At 36.6% G+C, this 16,011-nt stretch overlaps 1 protein-coding gene across 7 annotated transcripts in view; it reads left to right on the top strand.

The window, feature by feature from the left end:
• The window catches only part of USP3 (ubiquitin specific peptidase 3), a 102,377-nt gene that overhangs the window by 40,025 nt on the left and 46,341 nt on the right, over positions 1–16,011 (top strand). For all 7 annotated transcript variants that reach the window (XM_042988691.1, XM_042988689.1, XM_042988690.1 and 4 more), the window contains 3 exons: positions 11,098–11,181; positions 13,107–13,188; positions 14,413–14,495. In XM_042988691.1, coding sequence (XP_042844625.1) covers positions 11,098–11,181; positions 13,107–13,188; positions 14,413–14,495 — 249 coding nt within the window. The remainder of the gene's footprint in view (positions 1–11,097; positions 11,182–13,106; positions 13,189–14,412; positions 14,496–16,011) is intronic.

Below are 16,011 nucleotides of genomic sequence, written 5' to 3'. Positions count from 1 at the left end.
GTTTTATTTTAATTAATATAATTTTAAATCACCACATGTGGCTGGCAGCTATTGGACAGTTCAGCCTCAAACTATTACAATTTAACATTGATATATTTTAATGTTATAAATCTTTCAAAGCATTTAGACAAAAATCTGACAGAAACTCCAAAAAGAAAATAAGTCAGTTTCACAAATTAAAATAGTTGCAGATAATTAAAACTTAAAGCAAATATAACCCAGCAAGATGTACCAAAAAGAAAAATTAAATAATTAATTTCATGTGAAGTCTGCAGACATATTCATTATTTGTATCAACGTATTTCATAAAGAACCCCCAGTTATTATATCATTACAAGCAAAAATACATTTATAAATAGCCATTTCTGAATTTAAAAATCCTAATAACATTGAAACAAAAGGAAATTATTAAAATGTCACAGTCTTCTAAAAACTAAAAAAAAGGAAGCATCATGTACTAAAGCCATTTCCATTAAATCAGAAACAAGACAGAAATAACTTTTATAATCATTTACATGCGGGGTGCCGGGGTAGCTCAGTCCTTTGAACATCCGAGTTCAGCTCAGGTCATGATCTCGCAGTTCTGTGAGTTCAAACCCCACTTGGACTCACCTGCTGTCACCTCAGAGCTCTGTCCTTGTCTCTCTCTGCCCCTCCCCCTCTCATTCTCTCTCTCTCTCTCTCTCTCTCTCTCACACACGCACACACACACACACACACACACACACACACACACACACAAATTTTAAAAACTGTTAAAAAATGAAAAAAAAAAAAAAAAAGATCAGGGTACCTGAGTGCCTCAGTCGGTTTATCATCCAACTTCAGCTCAGGTCATGATCTTAAGATTCCTGAGTTCAAGCCCCATGTTGGACTCTGTGCTGATGGCTCAGAGCCTGGAGCCTGCTTCGGATTCTGTGTCTCCCTCTCTCTCTGCACTGTACCCCCCCTCCCCCACTGCCTGTGTGCGCGTGCGCTCTCTCTCTCTCTCTCTCTCTCTCTCTCTCTCAAAAATAAATAAATATTTAAAAATCACTTACATGATTGTCAGTATTATTTAGCATTGTTTTGGCAGTTCTAGCCTTTGAAGTAAGACAGTAAGTAAATGAGATAATTAGTATTAATATTGGAAAATGGGAAAAATTTGTTTTCAAATTACATAATAGAATGCCCAGAAAATTCACAGAAACTTTAGTAGAAAACAACTAGAATTAGTTAAGAAATTTTGAAATGGTGATATATCATATACAAATAATAATAGCTTCATTAGCAGTTATCAATCAAAAATGGAAATACCCAGGGACAGCTGGGTGACTCAGTTAGTTTTGGCTCAGGTCATGATCTCATGGTTCGTAGGTTCAAGCCCTGCAGCCAGCTCTGCACTGGCAGTGTGGAGCCTTCTTGTCTCTCCTTCTCTCTCTGTCCCTCCCCCATTTGTGCTGTCTCTGTCTCTCTCACAATAAATAAACTTTAAAAAAAAAAAAGGAAATAATCAAAGAAACAAAAAAAACCCCAGCGTAATGGCAAAAACTATAAACTATATGTAGGAATAAACGTATTAAAGACACAAAGCAAAGACATAGATCCTTTGTGAATAAAATTCCGTGTTATAAGCAGTCCTTGCCTCCCCAAATTTTTACCTTCAAAATTTTTACTTGAGAGTCTAATTTGCATAATGATTTTCAAACATAATGTGAACAGGAGTGTCTGGGTGCCTCAGTTGTTTGAGTGTCTGACTTTGGCTCAGGTCATGATCTCACGTGAGTTTGAGCCCTGCATTGGGCTCTGTGCTGACAGCTGAGAGCCTGGAGCCTGCTTCAGATCTCAGATCCTCTGTCTCCACACCCCCACACCCCCTCCCCCCCCTTCCCTTGCTCACGCTCTCTCTCTCTCTCTCTCTCTCTCTCTCTCTCTCTCTTTCTCAAAAATAAATAAACATTAAAAAATAAAAACATAATGTGAACAGCATCCAGAAAAAATCACAAGAGCAGATGTGTTGCTCTTATTCAGTAAATATCCATTGAGAACCTACTCTGTGCTAGGAACCTAGTTTTTTTAGTGCCAGCAGTCACCAAAATAATGCCCTTGAGGGGATGAAAGAAAATATAGGACTTCTATTAATGTTTTTATTGGGGTTCCTGGGTGGCTCAGTTGATCATCAGACTCTTGATTTTGGCTCAGGTAATGATCTCACAGTTTGTGGATTTGAGCCCTGAGTTGAGCTCCGTGTTGATGGGCTCTCTCCCTCTCTCTCTGCCCCTTCCTCATTCATTTGCATGTTCTCTCTTTCTCTCTCAAAAATAAATAAACTTTTTAAAAAAAGTTTATTAAAAAAAAAAGCTCTGGCCAGCATTTCATATACCTGCTGCTGGTAGTCTTTAGATTAAGTGGTCATGTGTCATGAACTGTACACAGAATGTCTTGAATCAGAGCTTCGTGTGTGGAGTCCTCACCCTTGTTCACCTTTAGCGTTTTGCAGTTTATTGCAGTCTGCTTAGTTACATGGATTTACTTAGTTTTTCCAAGTCAACCCTCATCACATGATACACTATTTAAATGATTTTTACCAAATGGGGCACCTGGCTGGCTCAGTTGGTAGAGCATGCAACTCTTGATCTCAGGATTGTGAGTTCGAGCCCCACATTGCGTGTGGAGGCTACTTACAATAAAAAAATAATACAAGAGATTTTTACCAAATGAGCCCTGCAAGATAAGAATGCAAATACTAGTGAACAAGAAAAGGGAAAGCTAACAGACTTTCCCACTCTGAGCTCATCAAACACAAGAGAAGATAAAAATATTGGCTATCTAATAAAAACACAGACTAATCAGATCCGATAAGTTTGGACAGAAAGCTTAAGCTATAAGAAGTATGAATTTGTATCTATTATCATTAATGTCAAATTTCACCCTGTGTATATTATGCTTTGAGATATTAGTTTAATCATAGTGTGAAGATATCATGAATAACAGGACATTTTCAAATAGTTTATTTTACCTCCAGCTTATTTTAAGATGTTTCTTTTTTATATTATGCACATTAATTTAGATTTACTTACATATATGTGATTTTTTAATACAAACGTATAAATATATTGGGGGTAGTTTTGTGGTTTACTTTTTAACTTGATTAGGTGCCTGATGAAACTAATTTGGAGATTTCTTCTTAATAGATGAGGGTTTTGCCTTTTAGAATTAGAGGGGGCATGTAGTGCAGGAGTGAAAATAGGGAAGAAAGAAGTGTTTCTAAAGTTAGAATTGGGGCGCCTGGGTGGCTCAGTCGGTTAAGCGTCCGACTTCGGCTCAGGTCATGATCTCACGGTTCGTGAGTTCAAGCCCCGCGTCAGGCTCTGTGCTGACAGCTCAGACCCTGGAGCCTGTTTCAGATTCTGTGTCTCCCTCTCTCTCTCTCTGACCCTCCCCCGTTCATGGCTCTGTCTCTCTTTGTCTCAAAAATAAATAAACGTTAAAATAAAAAAAGAATTTTTTTTTAAGTTAGAATTAAAAAAAAAAAAAAAGCCAGGGAAAGAAAGCACATACGGAGATGACCAAAAGTGAGGAATATTTTTGTCATTAAACAAGTGAATGGTCCTACATGGAAGATATTAAAGAAAGGTAAGGGAGTTGATATATATGGGATGAAAGCTTAAATCTAAATGCAAAGCATGTAATACTGAAGTGAAAGGGAAGATTGGGAGGGAAAGGTGAGAGAGAAGAGAATGAAGGTAAGACTAACATTGTGGGACCATCAAATACTATAGCTTAATTTGGCTGTAGTTATCTGTAGATTTGAAAGTCACTGTATAAGGGGGTGGGTGGGGTGGGAAAGATCATACCAGAGGAAGTAACCAAAGTAGAGAATAGAATGTTAGTTGAAATAGAGGAGAAAAAAGATCGATCTGGGGGAGATTTTATAAACAGAAAAGTAGAAAGGATTAGATATGATTAGATGTTAGAAATTAGAAATAAATGAAAATCTAAAAGTATACACATAAGGAATCAATGTAATCAAGAAATTGGGCAGTTTTATTTTGCTCTTTATTAGAGTAAGCAGAATGTGAAATACACCTCTGATTTTATCCATTTTTTTACCTCCCTAATTATATAGTAGTATAAATAACATATTTTTTATGAAAATTTAGCTGCTACTTGTATATTCTTTCAGTGCAAGGTAGTAAAGTTAATTATTATCTTAACATCAGTGTACATGTAATTCCATACTATATGCTTAATTTCTTTATTAACTATTGGCTTAAAGTAATTTGAAACTATTTAGAGATCATTTTTGGCTGAGGGAATTTGGATTTGAGAAGAGTCTTTACGTAGCCAAGATGATAGTGTGGTTTGTCTCAAGGTGTTAGAAATAAAGATACCAATCCCCTTCCTGCCTTGTTTTTTTATATCCTATTTCTTTATCTAACATCACTAATATGTTGCCTGATATGATTTGTAAGTGTTATTTTTTACCTTTAATGCTCAAGTTACTTACATTTTCTTAAAAAGTTCCTTTTTCTAAATACAAAAGTGGACCTTTTCCTTATCTGACAAATAGTCTATTAGAAGTAGAACTCATAGCCATCTTTGTACTTTCTTGGAAGTTCTTCTCTAAGCCTGAAATAGTCATGTGATGCTTTGATGAACTAAAAAAAAAAAAAAAAAAAAAAAGAAGTAGAGCTTATCTTTACTTGAAAAATCACCTAAAATCACTAAATAAGAACTTTCTTAATTGTAAATTTAATAACCTAAAAATTGGTCGTGTAATATTGGTGGTTCTTGACTTGTGTTGTTACATACTTGAAGTCCTATGTGTATGAGGAGATGCTGAACCCTGGCCTTCTTCGAGAGAAGTACTAATCAAGTTAGTTACCTGAACTCTGACCAGCTTCCTCCTTTCACTCTCAGTGACAGCAGTATAGAAAGAAGAAAAAGAGGAATATAACTCTTTATAGTATTATTTCAACTACATTTTGTGAGCCAGGTGTATGTTCACCTTATGACATTTAACCATATTTTATAACATTTATTTCAAAATGGGAAAAGCATTCCGAGTTTCAGAGGACCAATCTACAAGCTTTTGAAACCCATCCTACAAGTTAAGTACTTTTTTGTACTTCTTTTTCTGACATAATCTTCTTGAAGGGAAAACCAAGGAGAGTGACTGTTTTGTTTTTGTTTTTGTTTTTGTTTTTTTTAGGTGTTTGAGGTAAGTATAATTCTGACCAATTGGCTTCAACACAGTTGTAAACCAGAAGAGATGTTTAAATTTTATTTTTTTTAATATATTTTTTCATGTGTATTTATTTTTGAGAGAGAGAGAGAGCACACAGGCAGGGAAGGAGCAGGGGTGGGGGATGGCGGAGAGAGGATCCAAAGTGGGCTCTGCGCTGACACTGTAGAGCCTGATGCAGGGCTTGAACCCACAAACTTTGAGATCATGACCTGACTGCTTAACAGACTGAGCTGCCCAGGCCCCTCCAGAAGAGATGTTTAGAACTTGTTTACTTTTTTTTGTTTTAAGCTTATTTATTTGGGGGGAGAGGAGTAGAGAGAGGGAGAGAAGAATCCCAAGCAGGCTCCGCACTGTCAGTGCAGAGCCCAACACAGGGCTGGAACTCACAAACCATGAGATCATGACCTGAACCAAGATCAAGAGTTGGATGCTTAACTGACTGAGCCACCCAGGCACCCCAGAACTTGTTTACTTTAAATCCTTCTGTTTGCCTTGGGACTTTTTAATACCAATATTAGTGGGATAGTTTCCAGTTTGAAAGCAGTGTCTTCAGCTAGGACTAAGGCAACCAGACAACATTTAAATTCTCATTTATATCCTACTTTTGCTACTTGTTATCTTTTGACCTCTGGGTCAGGGAGGAAGAAGAAATCAAAAGGAGATGGGGCAGGTAGAGAAGACTGTGCTGTGAGGCAGCTCTTGGTTACACAGAGGAAGGAAACTAACAATTATTGATCTCTGCCACATGCCAGGCACTCTTAGAAGTTTTGACCTATAGAAGTAGGTGCTTTCCTTTCAAAATGTCGTCGTCGTCATCATCATCATCATCATCAAATAATAGTGGTAAATTATTTCAGTTATCAAACCATGTGGTAAATTCAGAGAGTATAAAAATTATAATCTTAAAGATAAGTGTCCTTAGTGACTGTAAGAAAACCTAAAATTGGCTCTTGAGAAATAGGGGCAGTTGTGAAAACATTAAAAAAAGTTTCAAACCAGTGAAAACAGCACCAGACAAAACAAAAATGATTTCTTATAGTTCAATAAAGTTAAATTTGTTACCCCTTTATGATATTGGGTAGTAATATAGAGTATTCGAGTGGGTAATGTCCTAGATACCCTTTAGATTAGCAGTGCTACCACCAGAAATAATACAAGTCATACATGTAATTTAAACTTTCCTAATAATCACATTAAAGCAGAAGAAATAGGTGAATTGATTTTAATTGTATATTTTATGTAACCCATTTGTTCAAATAATGTGTCAACATGTAATCACCATAAAATTAGAGATCGTTTGTATTCTTATTTTTACATGAAACCTTCCAAATCCAGTGTATATCTTACACTTACAGCACATCTCCATTCAGATGCTAAATTTTCATTAGAAATGCTTGACTTCTATAAAAATTGCAGTTAAAAAAAGTAGATTCTAGGGGTGCCTGTGGCTCAGTTGGTTGAGTGTCCATCTTCAGCTCAGGTTATAATCTCACAGTTCATGAGTCTGAGCCTGCATCCGACTCTGTGCAGACAGCTCAGAACCTGGAGCCTGCTTCGGATTCTGTCTCCCTCTCTCTCTGCCCCTCCCCCACTTGTGCTCTGTCTCTTTCTCTCTCAAAAATAAACATTAAAAAATTTTTTTGAAAACCAATTTCATAAATTGGTGATGATGCATAGCATTTGCACATATATACTGAACAATTTTAATAACCACATCCATGATACAGTCTCCTTCAGAACACAAATATTTTCAATATGTATCATACAGTGGAATGAATAAATTTTAGTAAAGGGAATTTTAGTAAATTTTTTATTGTAAAAAAAATTTTTTTAAGTTTACTGTTTTGAGAGAGACCGAGTGTGAGTGGGGTAGGGGCAGATAGAGAGGGGAGAGAGAATCCCAAGCAGGCTCTGCACCATCACTGCAGAGCCTGATGCGAGGCTCAAACCCCCGAACCATGAGATCATGACCTGAGCCAAGATCAAGAAAAGGATGCTTAACCAACTGAGCCACCCAGGTGCCCCATAAATTCAGATTTTTGATCTCACATAGCTGGCCCATTGTCTGTCTTGATAGAAACTTTTTCCTATCTACAGTCGTTTGAGACAAAACATACCCACAGTATTAATTGGTCAGTATCTCTTGTGAAACTCATGTAAAGCTAAAAATAAAAGTACTTGCAGTTTTTCAGATGTTGAATTGATTGACTTTAATTGTTAGAAAAGTTCTTTATTCACTGACACTTGCTTGGTGGGTCAGTTTAAGATCTTTTACATTTTGGGGGTGCCTGGGTGGCTCAATTGGTTAAGTGTCCAACTCTTGATTTTGGCTCAGGTCATGATCCCAGGATTGTGGAATTGAGCCCTACATCAGGTTCTGTGCCACGCGTGGAGGCTGCTTAAGATTATTTCTCTCTTAGAAAAAAAAAAAAACTTTCACATTTTGTAAAATCTCTTTTTAATCTTTTCCTCAAATTTTAAATCCTAATTCCCTTAATGAACTGACAATTTTTTTTTATCTCTTCTTCTAAAAATGGTTTTCTTTCTTGAGCAAGAATCTAGGCCATTTTATAGTTGGCCAAAATTATAAGCTCAGATCCTTTACTAATTATTGAGACATTTTTTTGTTGTATAATTCTATTTCATGAACTGCTTTAAGTTTTGTCTGTTGAAAGGCAACTTCTTATTAAATGAATATGCATTTGCTGAAGGTGACTCTTAATATTGTCTACTCCATTATCTTGAAACCTTTTTTAATATAACATTCATTTTGCTCTGCTGTAACAAATTGTAATTGCCATCCTTTGTAAAATTTGTGACATAACTTCTCTACTTGATACTGCCTCATTAGTGTGCCTTCATGTGAAAGTTAAAATTTTTTTCATAATTTTTAAGCTAGAAAAAAAATTTTATTATAGTTAAAATAAGTATTTCAACTTAACTATCAATTACTGTTTACATAACAGTAACTCTGCTGTCTGTATAAAATATTCACATAAACATTGCAGTGCTGCATTGTTGCATAGAAAAATAACGAACTCAACCATTCTGTTGACATAAACCAGATTGGTAATATGCTAATGCGTAATACTAGAAATGACACATGCATCCATCATGTGATGTAATAATAAAAATGAAACATAGTTTTACCAAAACCATAAAATTGTGTTTAGTGGAAAAGTATTTTGTAAAAATACTTTAAATTTTTTTTTCAACGTTTTTTATTTATTTTTGGGACAGAGAGAGACAGAGCATGAACGGGGGAGGGGCAGAGAGAGAGGGAGACACAGAATCGGAAACAGGCTCCAGGCTCCGAGCCATCAGCCCAGAGCCTGACGCGGGGCTCGAACCCACGGACCGCGAGATCGTGACCTGGCTGAAGTCGGACGCCCAACCGACTGCGCCACCCAGGCGCCCCTGTAAAAATACTTTAGATGTTAAGTGAAATTTTGTATCAGTTAGAATTTTTTAAAAATTAAAATTCAATTATTCAGTTGCATCAGTCACATTAGCACAGCTGTGGAGTCTTGAGCAACTTATTTAATTTTTTTTAATGTTTATTTTTGAGAGAAAGAGAGACAGTACGAGCAGGGGGGAGGCAGAAAAGGGGAGACAAAATCTGAAGAAGGCTCCAGGTTCTGAGCCATCAGCATAGAACCCGACACGGGGCTCGAACTCACCAACTGGGAGATGATGACCTGAGCTGAAGTCGGATGCTTAACGGACTGAGCCACCCAGGCACCCGGCACCTTACTTACTTTAATGATGAAAGTTCAGAGAGATGAAGCAACTATATCCAGTTAAGCCAGATTTATTTAGAATGGAGCAAAAGCATAAGTAAATCTATATTTCAGTATATGAAAGTGTTACTTTAACAAATGTTATTTTATATTCTAGGCTAAAGCCATATTACACCAAAAAGAATTACTTTAATAAGAAAAAAAACCCAGTTATTTAGTTTAACTGGACATAGTTTGTTTAAACAGAACAACAACTTTTTTGTAGAGGTTAGAGTTTCCAGTTAGATATTATTAGATATTATGGCTTAGGGTAAATATATGAAAAGTGATCTAAATTTACTCTTAGACGTTGCTCCCCAGTTGAACACTAGCATTTAACATTGTTTTTGTTTTGAATACTGAGTATTTTATTTGTAATACATGCATAAATTTATGTAAACATAAAATGAAAATGTAAGGAAGAATGTAGCAGTGCAATTTGATTCTTCAGTCAATGCTTAAGCTTCATGGAGGAACCAAGTGATTTAAGCCCAGATTCACAGAGTAGACCTTAACCCTCTTAACCTTTATGCTGAGAAGAAGCAAGGAATTAAACCTTTTCACTAATTTAACTTTTTATGTTTTTATCATAAAACTGATAAAGAATTATTCTCCTGCCATTGCTGGTTCTTTGGTCATAGAAAAACACTCCAGGATGTAAAAGGTAGCTTTTGCTGTTTGTGTACATGTTAGGAAACTTGGAGAATACATTAGAGACTCATGATTGACAGCATAGGTAGTCAGTTAATGGGGGAAGGGGTGTTAAATAGTTACATATATATTATTATTTTAGAGTTTTCAAAAGCATCACTTGAAATTTTAACTTCTGTAAATAAGAGACACAAGCCATGCTTTTGTGTGTGTAATCTTTTTTTTTCATTACTCTCCCCCTTTTCTTCTCATTTTATTATAGACTGATTACAGACATGTAAGAAATATTTTTTGGATTCTGCTGAAATGACCTAATTTTTACTAGTTGCTATGCATTCAAAGTTTAATTTGCTCAGAATGGCAGCATTATTGTCATTATTCTTTGGTAGTTAAAATAGTGGTTTTATACAAAGCTGCTATTCAAAAGAACATATTGGTACTAGCTTGTAAGGTTTTTTGTTGTTGTTGTTAAAATTGGCTTTATTCCAGGAAAAAAATTAAATGCTAATGTACAAGGTAATGTCTATTACATATGAGTCCTTGTAATTGCTTACTGACTTGCTACAAACACACACAATATCTGTTTTGTTTCTTAATTTTTAACAGTGTTGATTTTTTTTTTGAGAGAGAAGGTGCATGTGGGGGAGGGGCAGAAGAGAGGGAAGGAGAAAATCCCAAGCAGGTTCCATACTCAGTGTGGAGCCCAACGTGGGGCTCGAACTCATGACTATGAGATCATGACCTGAGCTGAAATAGATAGAGAGTTGGATGTTCAACTAGCTAAGCCACCCAGGTGCCCCTCACAGTATCAGTTTTAAAGAACACCTTAACATCTTTCTTCAAAGCAGTTATCAGTTTCCTAAAAGGTGTAGCTGCTGTTTATTTTTGTTTTCTAGCACCTCAGAATGAAGATTCTTCTCAACCATCTGAATTCAGTTTATTTTAGTTAAATTGTTTTAAATGTATATCTTTTAGTTTAGTTTTTTTGTTTTTAATTTATCCCTACCTTTTCCCTATTCTTCACTTAAATCTTTCCTCCCTGCAAATTCCCATTATTTTGAGTTGGGAAATATCACCTGAAAGCTTTAGGCTTGAGGCTATGTGAATCGACTTGGTGCTTTTTACTTTCTGTGTATTATGCACCACTAAAAAGAATGTAACACCTGTAGCAGCTTATTTTGTTTTTGAAGGAGAAATTGAAGAGCTTTTGAGTAAAAATGTGAAAAGAAGCTAGTGATCATTGCCTGCATGGCTTTTTTTAAAAGGCTTTTAAAAAAACATTCCATTGTGGATTCCAAGTTCTCTTTAAAGTTACCACTGACAGTAACTGCCTGCAGAGCCATGTGATCATCTTGGCAGCAGCCAGGCCTTTTAGTGATTTCATTGCTGTGGTTTCCTCAAGCTCTTTACACACATTGATTAATATTTTTCTTGCAGTTATCGCTGTGATGATTTTGTGGTTAATGACACCAAGCTGGGACTGGTACAGAAAGTCAGAGAACACTTACAGAACTTGGAAAAGTAAGTAATAGGCTTTGGGAAAGGAAGGGAGATAGAATGGGGTTGAGGGGTTGTTTAGAATTTTTGAGTGGGATTTTTCTTAATGAGTTCCATAACTTCCATCATGTTTTTAGTGTGATTGAAATGTTAGTGAAGTAAACTTTGGGTTTACTTTGGATATCTGAGACTGTGCCCATAGTTAATGGTCATAACTGAGCATTTATTTCATTTAATATTTATCATAAGTTATAGCCAAGAGTCCATGAGCCTTTTTTTAAGTTATTACCCATCAGTGTACGTATGTATGTCCACACACACATATATACATATATACATATATACATATATACATATATACATATATACATATATACATATATACATACACACAATGGAGTATTACTCGGCAGTCAAAAAGAATGAAATCTTGCCATTTGCAACTACGTGGATGGAACTGGAGGGTATTATGCTAAGCAAAATTAGTCAGAGAAAGGCAAATATCATATGACTTCACTCATATGAGGACTTTAAGACACAGAACAGTTGAACATAAGGGAAGGGAAGCAAAAATAATATAAAAACAGGGAGGGGGACAAAACAGAAGAGACTCATAAATGTGGAGAACAAACAGGGTTACTGGAGGGGTTGTGGGAGGGGGGATGGGCTAAATGGGTAAGGGGCATCAAGGAATCTACTCCTGAAATCATTGTTGCACTATATGCTAACTAATTTGGATGTAAATTTTAAAAAATAAAATTAAAAAGTTATTACCCATCAATTTATAAGCTACTCAATTTATTTGCAAGGGGAATTTTGGAGGTGTAAGGAAAGGACATAAAATGATAGAAAATCATTATAGAGTTACCTTTGATATTCGAAAATCCTTGTCAAATGTTTTATGAGGTCTTCTTAGAAGCACTAAAATTTATGCATTATTTTTAAGGGAAATTAGGTTTGTTATATTATTGTCCCTTTGCACCTGTATGATAGCACAAGATCTTATTTTCTTCTTTTCCTCTTTTTTTTTTAATTTTTTTTAATGTTTATTTATTTTTGAGAGACAAAGAGAGGGACAGAGCACGAGCAGGTGAAGGACAGAGAGAGAGGGAGACACAGAATCCAAAGCAAGCTCCAGGCTCTGAGCTGTCAGCACAGAGCCTGATGCGGGGCTCGAACTCACGGGCAGTGAGACCATGACCTGAGCCGAAGTCGGATGCTCAACCAGCTGAGCCACCCAGGCGCCCCTCTTCTTTTCCTCTTTTGTGAGGGGCTGTGTCACTTGAAATTACAGTAACTTGTGAAATGCTTTGCCATCATAAAGAAATTACAGTACTTATGTGAATAGAATTTTTTAGCTCTAGCAAGATAGGTTGTTATTCAGATAAAACTCCCTGAATCCAAAATTGAAGCAATAAACAGAAATTAAACAGTGATGGCTTTGAAGCTGTATGAATAGAAATGGCTCTGGAATGGCTGCTGATGCTAGTGAAATTTGTACAAATCACCCCTAGTCATCAGGTACCATTTATTTTATTTTGACAGTTGATATTAAAAGCTGTTGTATGAACATACCAAAACTAGGTGTCCCTTAGGAAACTTAAATGTAAAGGCAATACAATATTTTTAAATCATATAATGAGAGAAAATAGCCTGAGGTCTTTGAGTAAAACACGGTATAGTTTTCATTAACTGAAGTCTTTATGCATGTCTTACTGACTAAATAGATTATAAAGCTGATAAGGGAAGAATTGATTTCTTTAAAATCTCAACTAGTTAAAATACTTGGAGTTTAAGTACTCTTTGGCCCCTCTCATTTCAAGGGCTTCCTCCCTTCTTGTAATCTGAAGAGAGCAACAGAAGCCCCGTCTAGGATTCGAGGCGGAAGTATAGGCTGTGTAGTATGTGTGTGTCAGTGTCTTTTTTACTATCTGTTTTTGTTTTAACAGCTCCGCTTTCACGGCTGACAGGCACAGGAAAAGAAAACTTTTGGAAAATTCGTCACTAAACACCAAGTTATTAAAAGTAAATGTAAGTAATTAAAATTTATGCAAATGTAGGAATTGGTTTAGACCTAGTCACTGTTTTTGTTACATCTCTAACACTAATGTTGGTCCTTATGAACTTTCATAAATGTATGCCTTGGATTTGGAATATTTTACGAAATGTTTGCCACTTGTACTAATGATTCTTGATGTGACTGAATACCCCAGTGAGTCCATCTGTCAGTGCCTTCCTTCCATCAGGATTACTACTGTGTTCCTCTCCCTTAGCAAGTGTTCATTCTGAAAGCCTAGTCATGTATTTTATTACTCTTTTCCTGAAGATCCCAAAGTTCTTTGCTTCCTTCTGTTAAAGGTCCTAAGTGCAAATTCTATGGGTCTGAGGTTTTGGTAAGTTTTGTTTCTTAGGACTTCATTAATAAAAGTCTGTCATGAAAGAATATGCTTCCTCATTCTGGTAACCATCTGTTACCAGATGTATGAGCCATGAATACATTAAAAAAATTTAGCGGTCGCTAAATACTTACAAATACATCAGTAATTTTGCCCTACACCTGCCTCTCTGCTGTCATGCTAGTTATGTTTAGACGTGCACTTAATTGAAGTGTTATGATTTTGTGTGATAAAGAGCTTAAAGTGTTCCCTGGCCATCTGAGTTATGGGCAGAGAGATTTTGTGTTGGATTGGTAGATTCACTTCTCAGGTGTAATATTTAGATGTCATGGTGCATTTGTAGAGTTAATCAGAAAACACAGCCTTGGTCTTTAAGGGAAATTCAGGTAGTGTTTTAAAGACTGATATCCTGTTGCTAGGAATACATGTATTGGTCTTTTATGCATGGCTTAAAGTTAAAAGTTTGGAGACAGATTTATTTGAGGTGTATATGTTTATATTTTTCAATTTGTAGTAGTTTTAATAAAATCTTGTAAAAGCATTCAGTCTTAAAACTTTATTTCATTTAAGGATCTTCCTGGTTTTTATATAGTGTACTCCATGGTATTTATTAATGCTGATTTCCATATAAGCTTCCACGGGGTACTTCCATTGAGAACAATCCCAGGATCAAAAGTAGGCTTTTAAAAATATCTGGATACTTAGAGAGTAGAACGAGAGTTTGAAATATTCATTGGACAAAAAAGGACCAATTCCAAATTGGTTTGATGCTAGAGTTTCAAATATAGGCCTTTGCTTTGATGTCTGACACAGCCTTCTCTTGGTATTGCTGATGGCCTTTTCTTATCCCATTTTACAGGGAAGCACCACTGGCATTTGTGCCACAGGCCTTCGGAATTTGGGGAACACCTGTTTCATGAATGCCATCCTTCAGTCACTCAGGTAATGTTCAGATCAGAGTTAGTTTCTAGCAAAACGGTTAGGAGCAAAGGCTCAGGCTTCAGATTTTATCTCTGCCACTAACTCTAGTCATGTGGCCTGTTATCTCATTTCCCTGTGCCTTAGTTTCCTCATCAGTAAAATTGAGGTTAATAGTTCTGCCTCATAGGATGGTTGGGAAGATTAAATAATATAATTTATATAAAGTGTTTAGAACAGTGTCTAGCAGTAAGTAACTGTTAGTTGTCATTATTTATATACTGTTGCTTCTTGAATGAACTAGAGCAGAGGTCAGAAAACTTTTTCAGTAAATGGCCAGATAGTAAATACTTTAGTCTTTGCATCCCACACACAGTGTCTCATATCTTCTTCTCTTCCCCCTCTCTTCTACCCCAACCCTTTATAAACATCTCTTTAAAAATGTAAAAGCTTGGTGGGGAGCCTGGATCGTTCAGTCTGTTAACCATCAGACTTCAGCTGAAGTCATGATCTCACAGTTCATGAGTTTGAGCCCTGCATCAGGCTCTATGCTGACGGCTCAGAGCCTGGAGCCTGTTTCAGATTTGTGTCTCCCTCTCTCTGCTCCTCCCCACCATTTCCTCCCTTCCTCCCTGGCTGCCTCCTTTTCCCTTCTCTTTCTCTCTCTCTCTCTCTCTCTCTCTCTCTCTCTCTCAAAAATAAATAAACATTAAATAAAATTTTTTTAAATGTAAAAGGTCACTGGCCCAGGATCAGATTTGGGCTGTAGTATGCAGACCCCAGGATTATAGGGAACCTTGTTCAGAGTTGAATCTGATTATAGTTGAGTCTTTTTTTTTTTTTTTTTTTTTTTTAAGAGAGAGTGCATGAGCAGGAGAGAGGGGCAGAGGGAAAGAGACAGAATCCTAAGCTCAATCCCATGACCCTGGGATCATGACCCGAACTGAAAACAAGAGTTGGAGGCTCAACCAGCTGAGCCACCTAGGGGAGTCTTATGTTATTTATTTATTTAATTAATTATTTAACTTTTTTTTTTTTTTTTACATTTATTCATTTTTTGAGAGACAGTGTGAGCGGATGAGGGGCAGAGAGAGAGAGACAGACAGACAGACAGACAGAATCGGTAGCAGGCTCCAGGCTCTGAGCTTGTTAGCACAGAGTTGGACGTGGGGCTTGAACTCACCAGCTGTGTGATCATGATCTGAGCTGAAGTTGGACGCTTAACCAACTGAGCCACCCAGATGCCCCTATTTATTTATTTATTTTTGAGAGAAAAGGAGACCAAGCACGAGCGGGGAAGGGGCAGAGAGAGAAGGAGACAGAATCTGAAACAGGCTCTGAGCTGTCAGCACAGAGCCCAAAGCAGGGCTTGAACTCACGGACCCCAAGATCATGCCCTGAGCCAAAGTCAGATGCCTAACCGACTGAGCCATCCAGGTACCCTTCCCCCCCATTAGTTGAGTCTTAAATATGATCATAAGATCAGATGTTTAGAAGATCTTTAAAGTGTAAGATAAGTAGTAAAAATAAAATACCCAAC

The sequence above is a fragment of the Panthera tigris genome, chromosome B3 (assembly GCF_018350195.1).
Source record: "Panthera tigris isolate Pti1 chromosome B3, P.tigris_Pti1_mat1.1, whole genome shotgun sequence".
NCBI classification, from domain to species: Eukaryota; Metazoa; Chordata; class Mammalia; order Carnivora; family Felidae; genus Panthera; species Panthera tigris.
The sequence above is the reverse complement of the archived record's forward strand: the minus strand, read 5'-3'. Positions and strand labels throughout refer to the sequence as shown.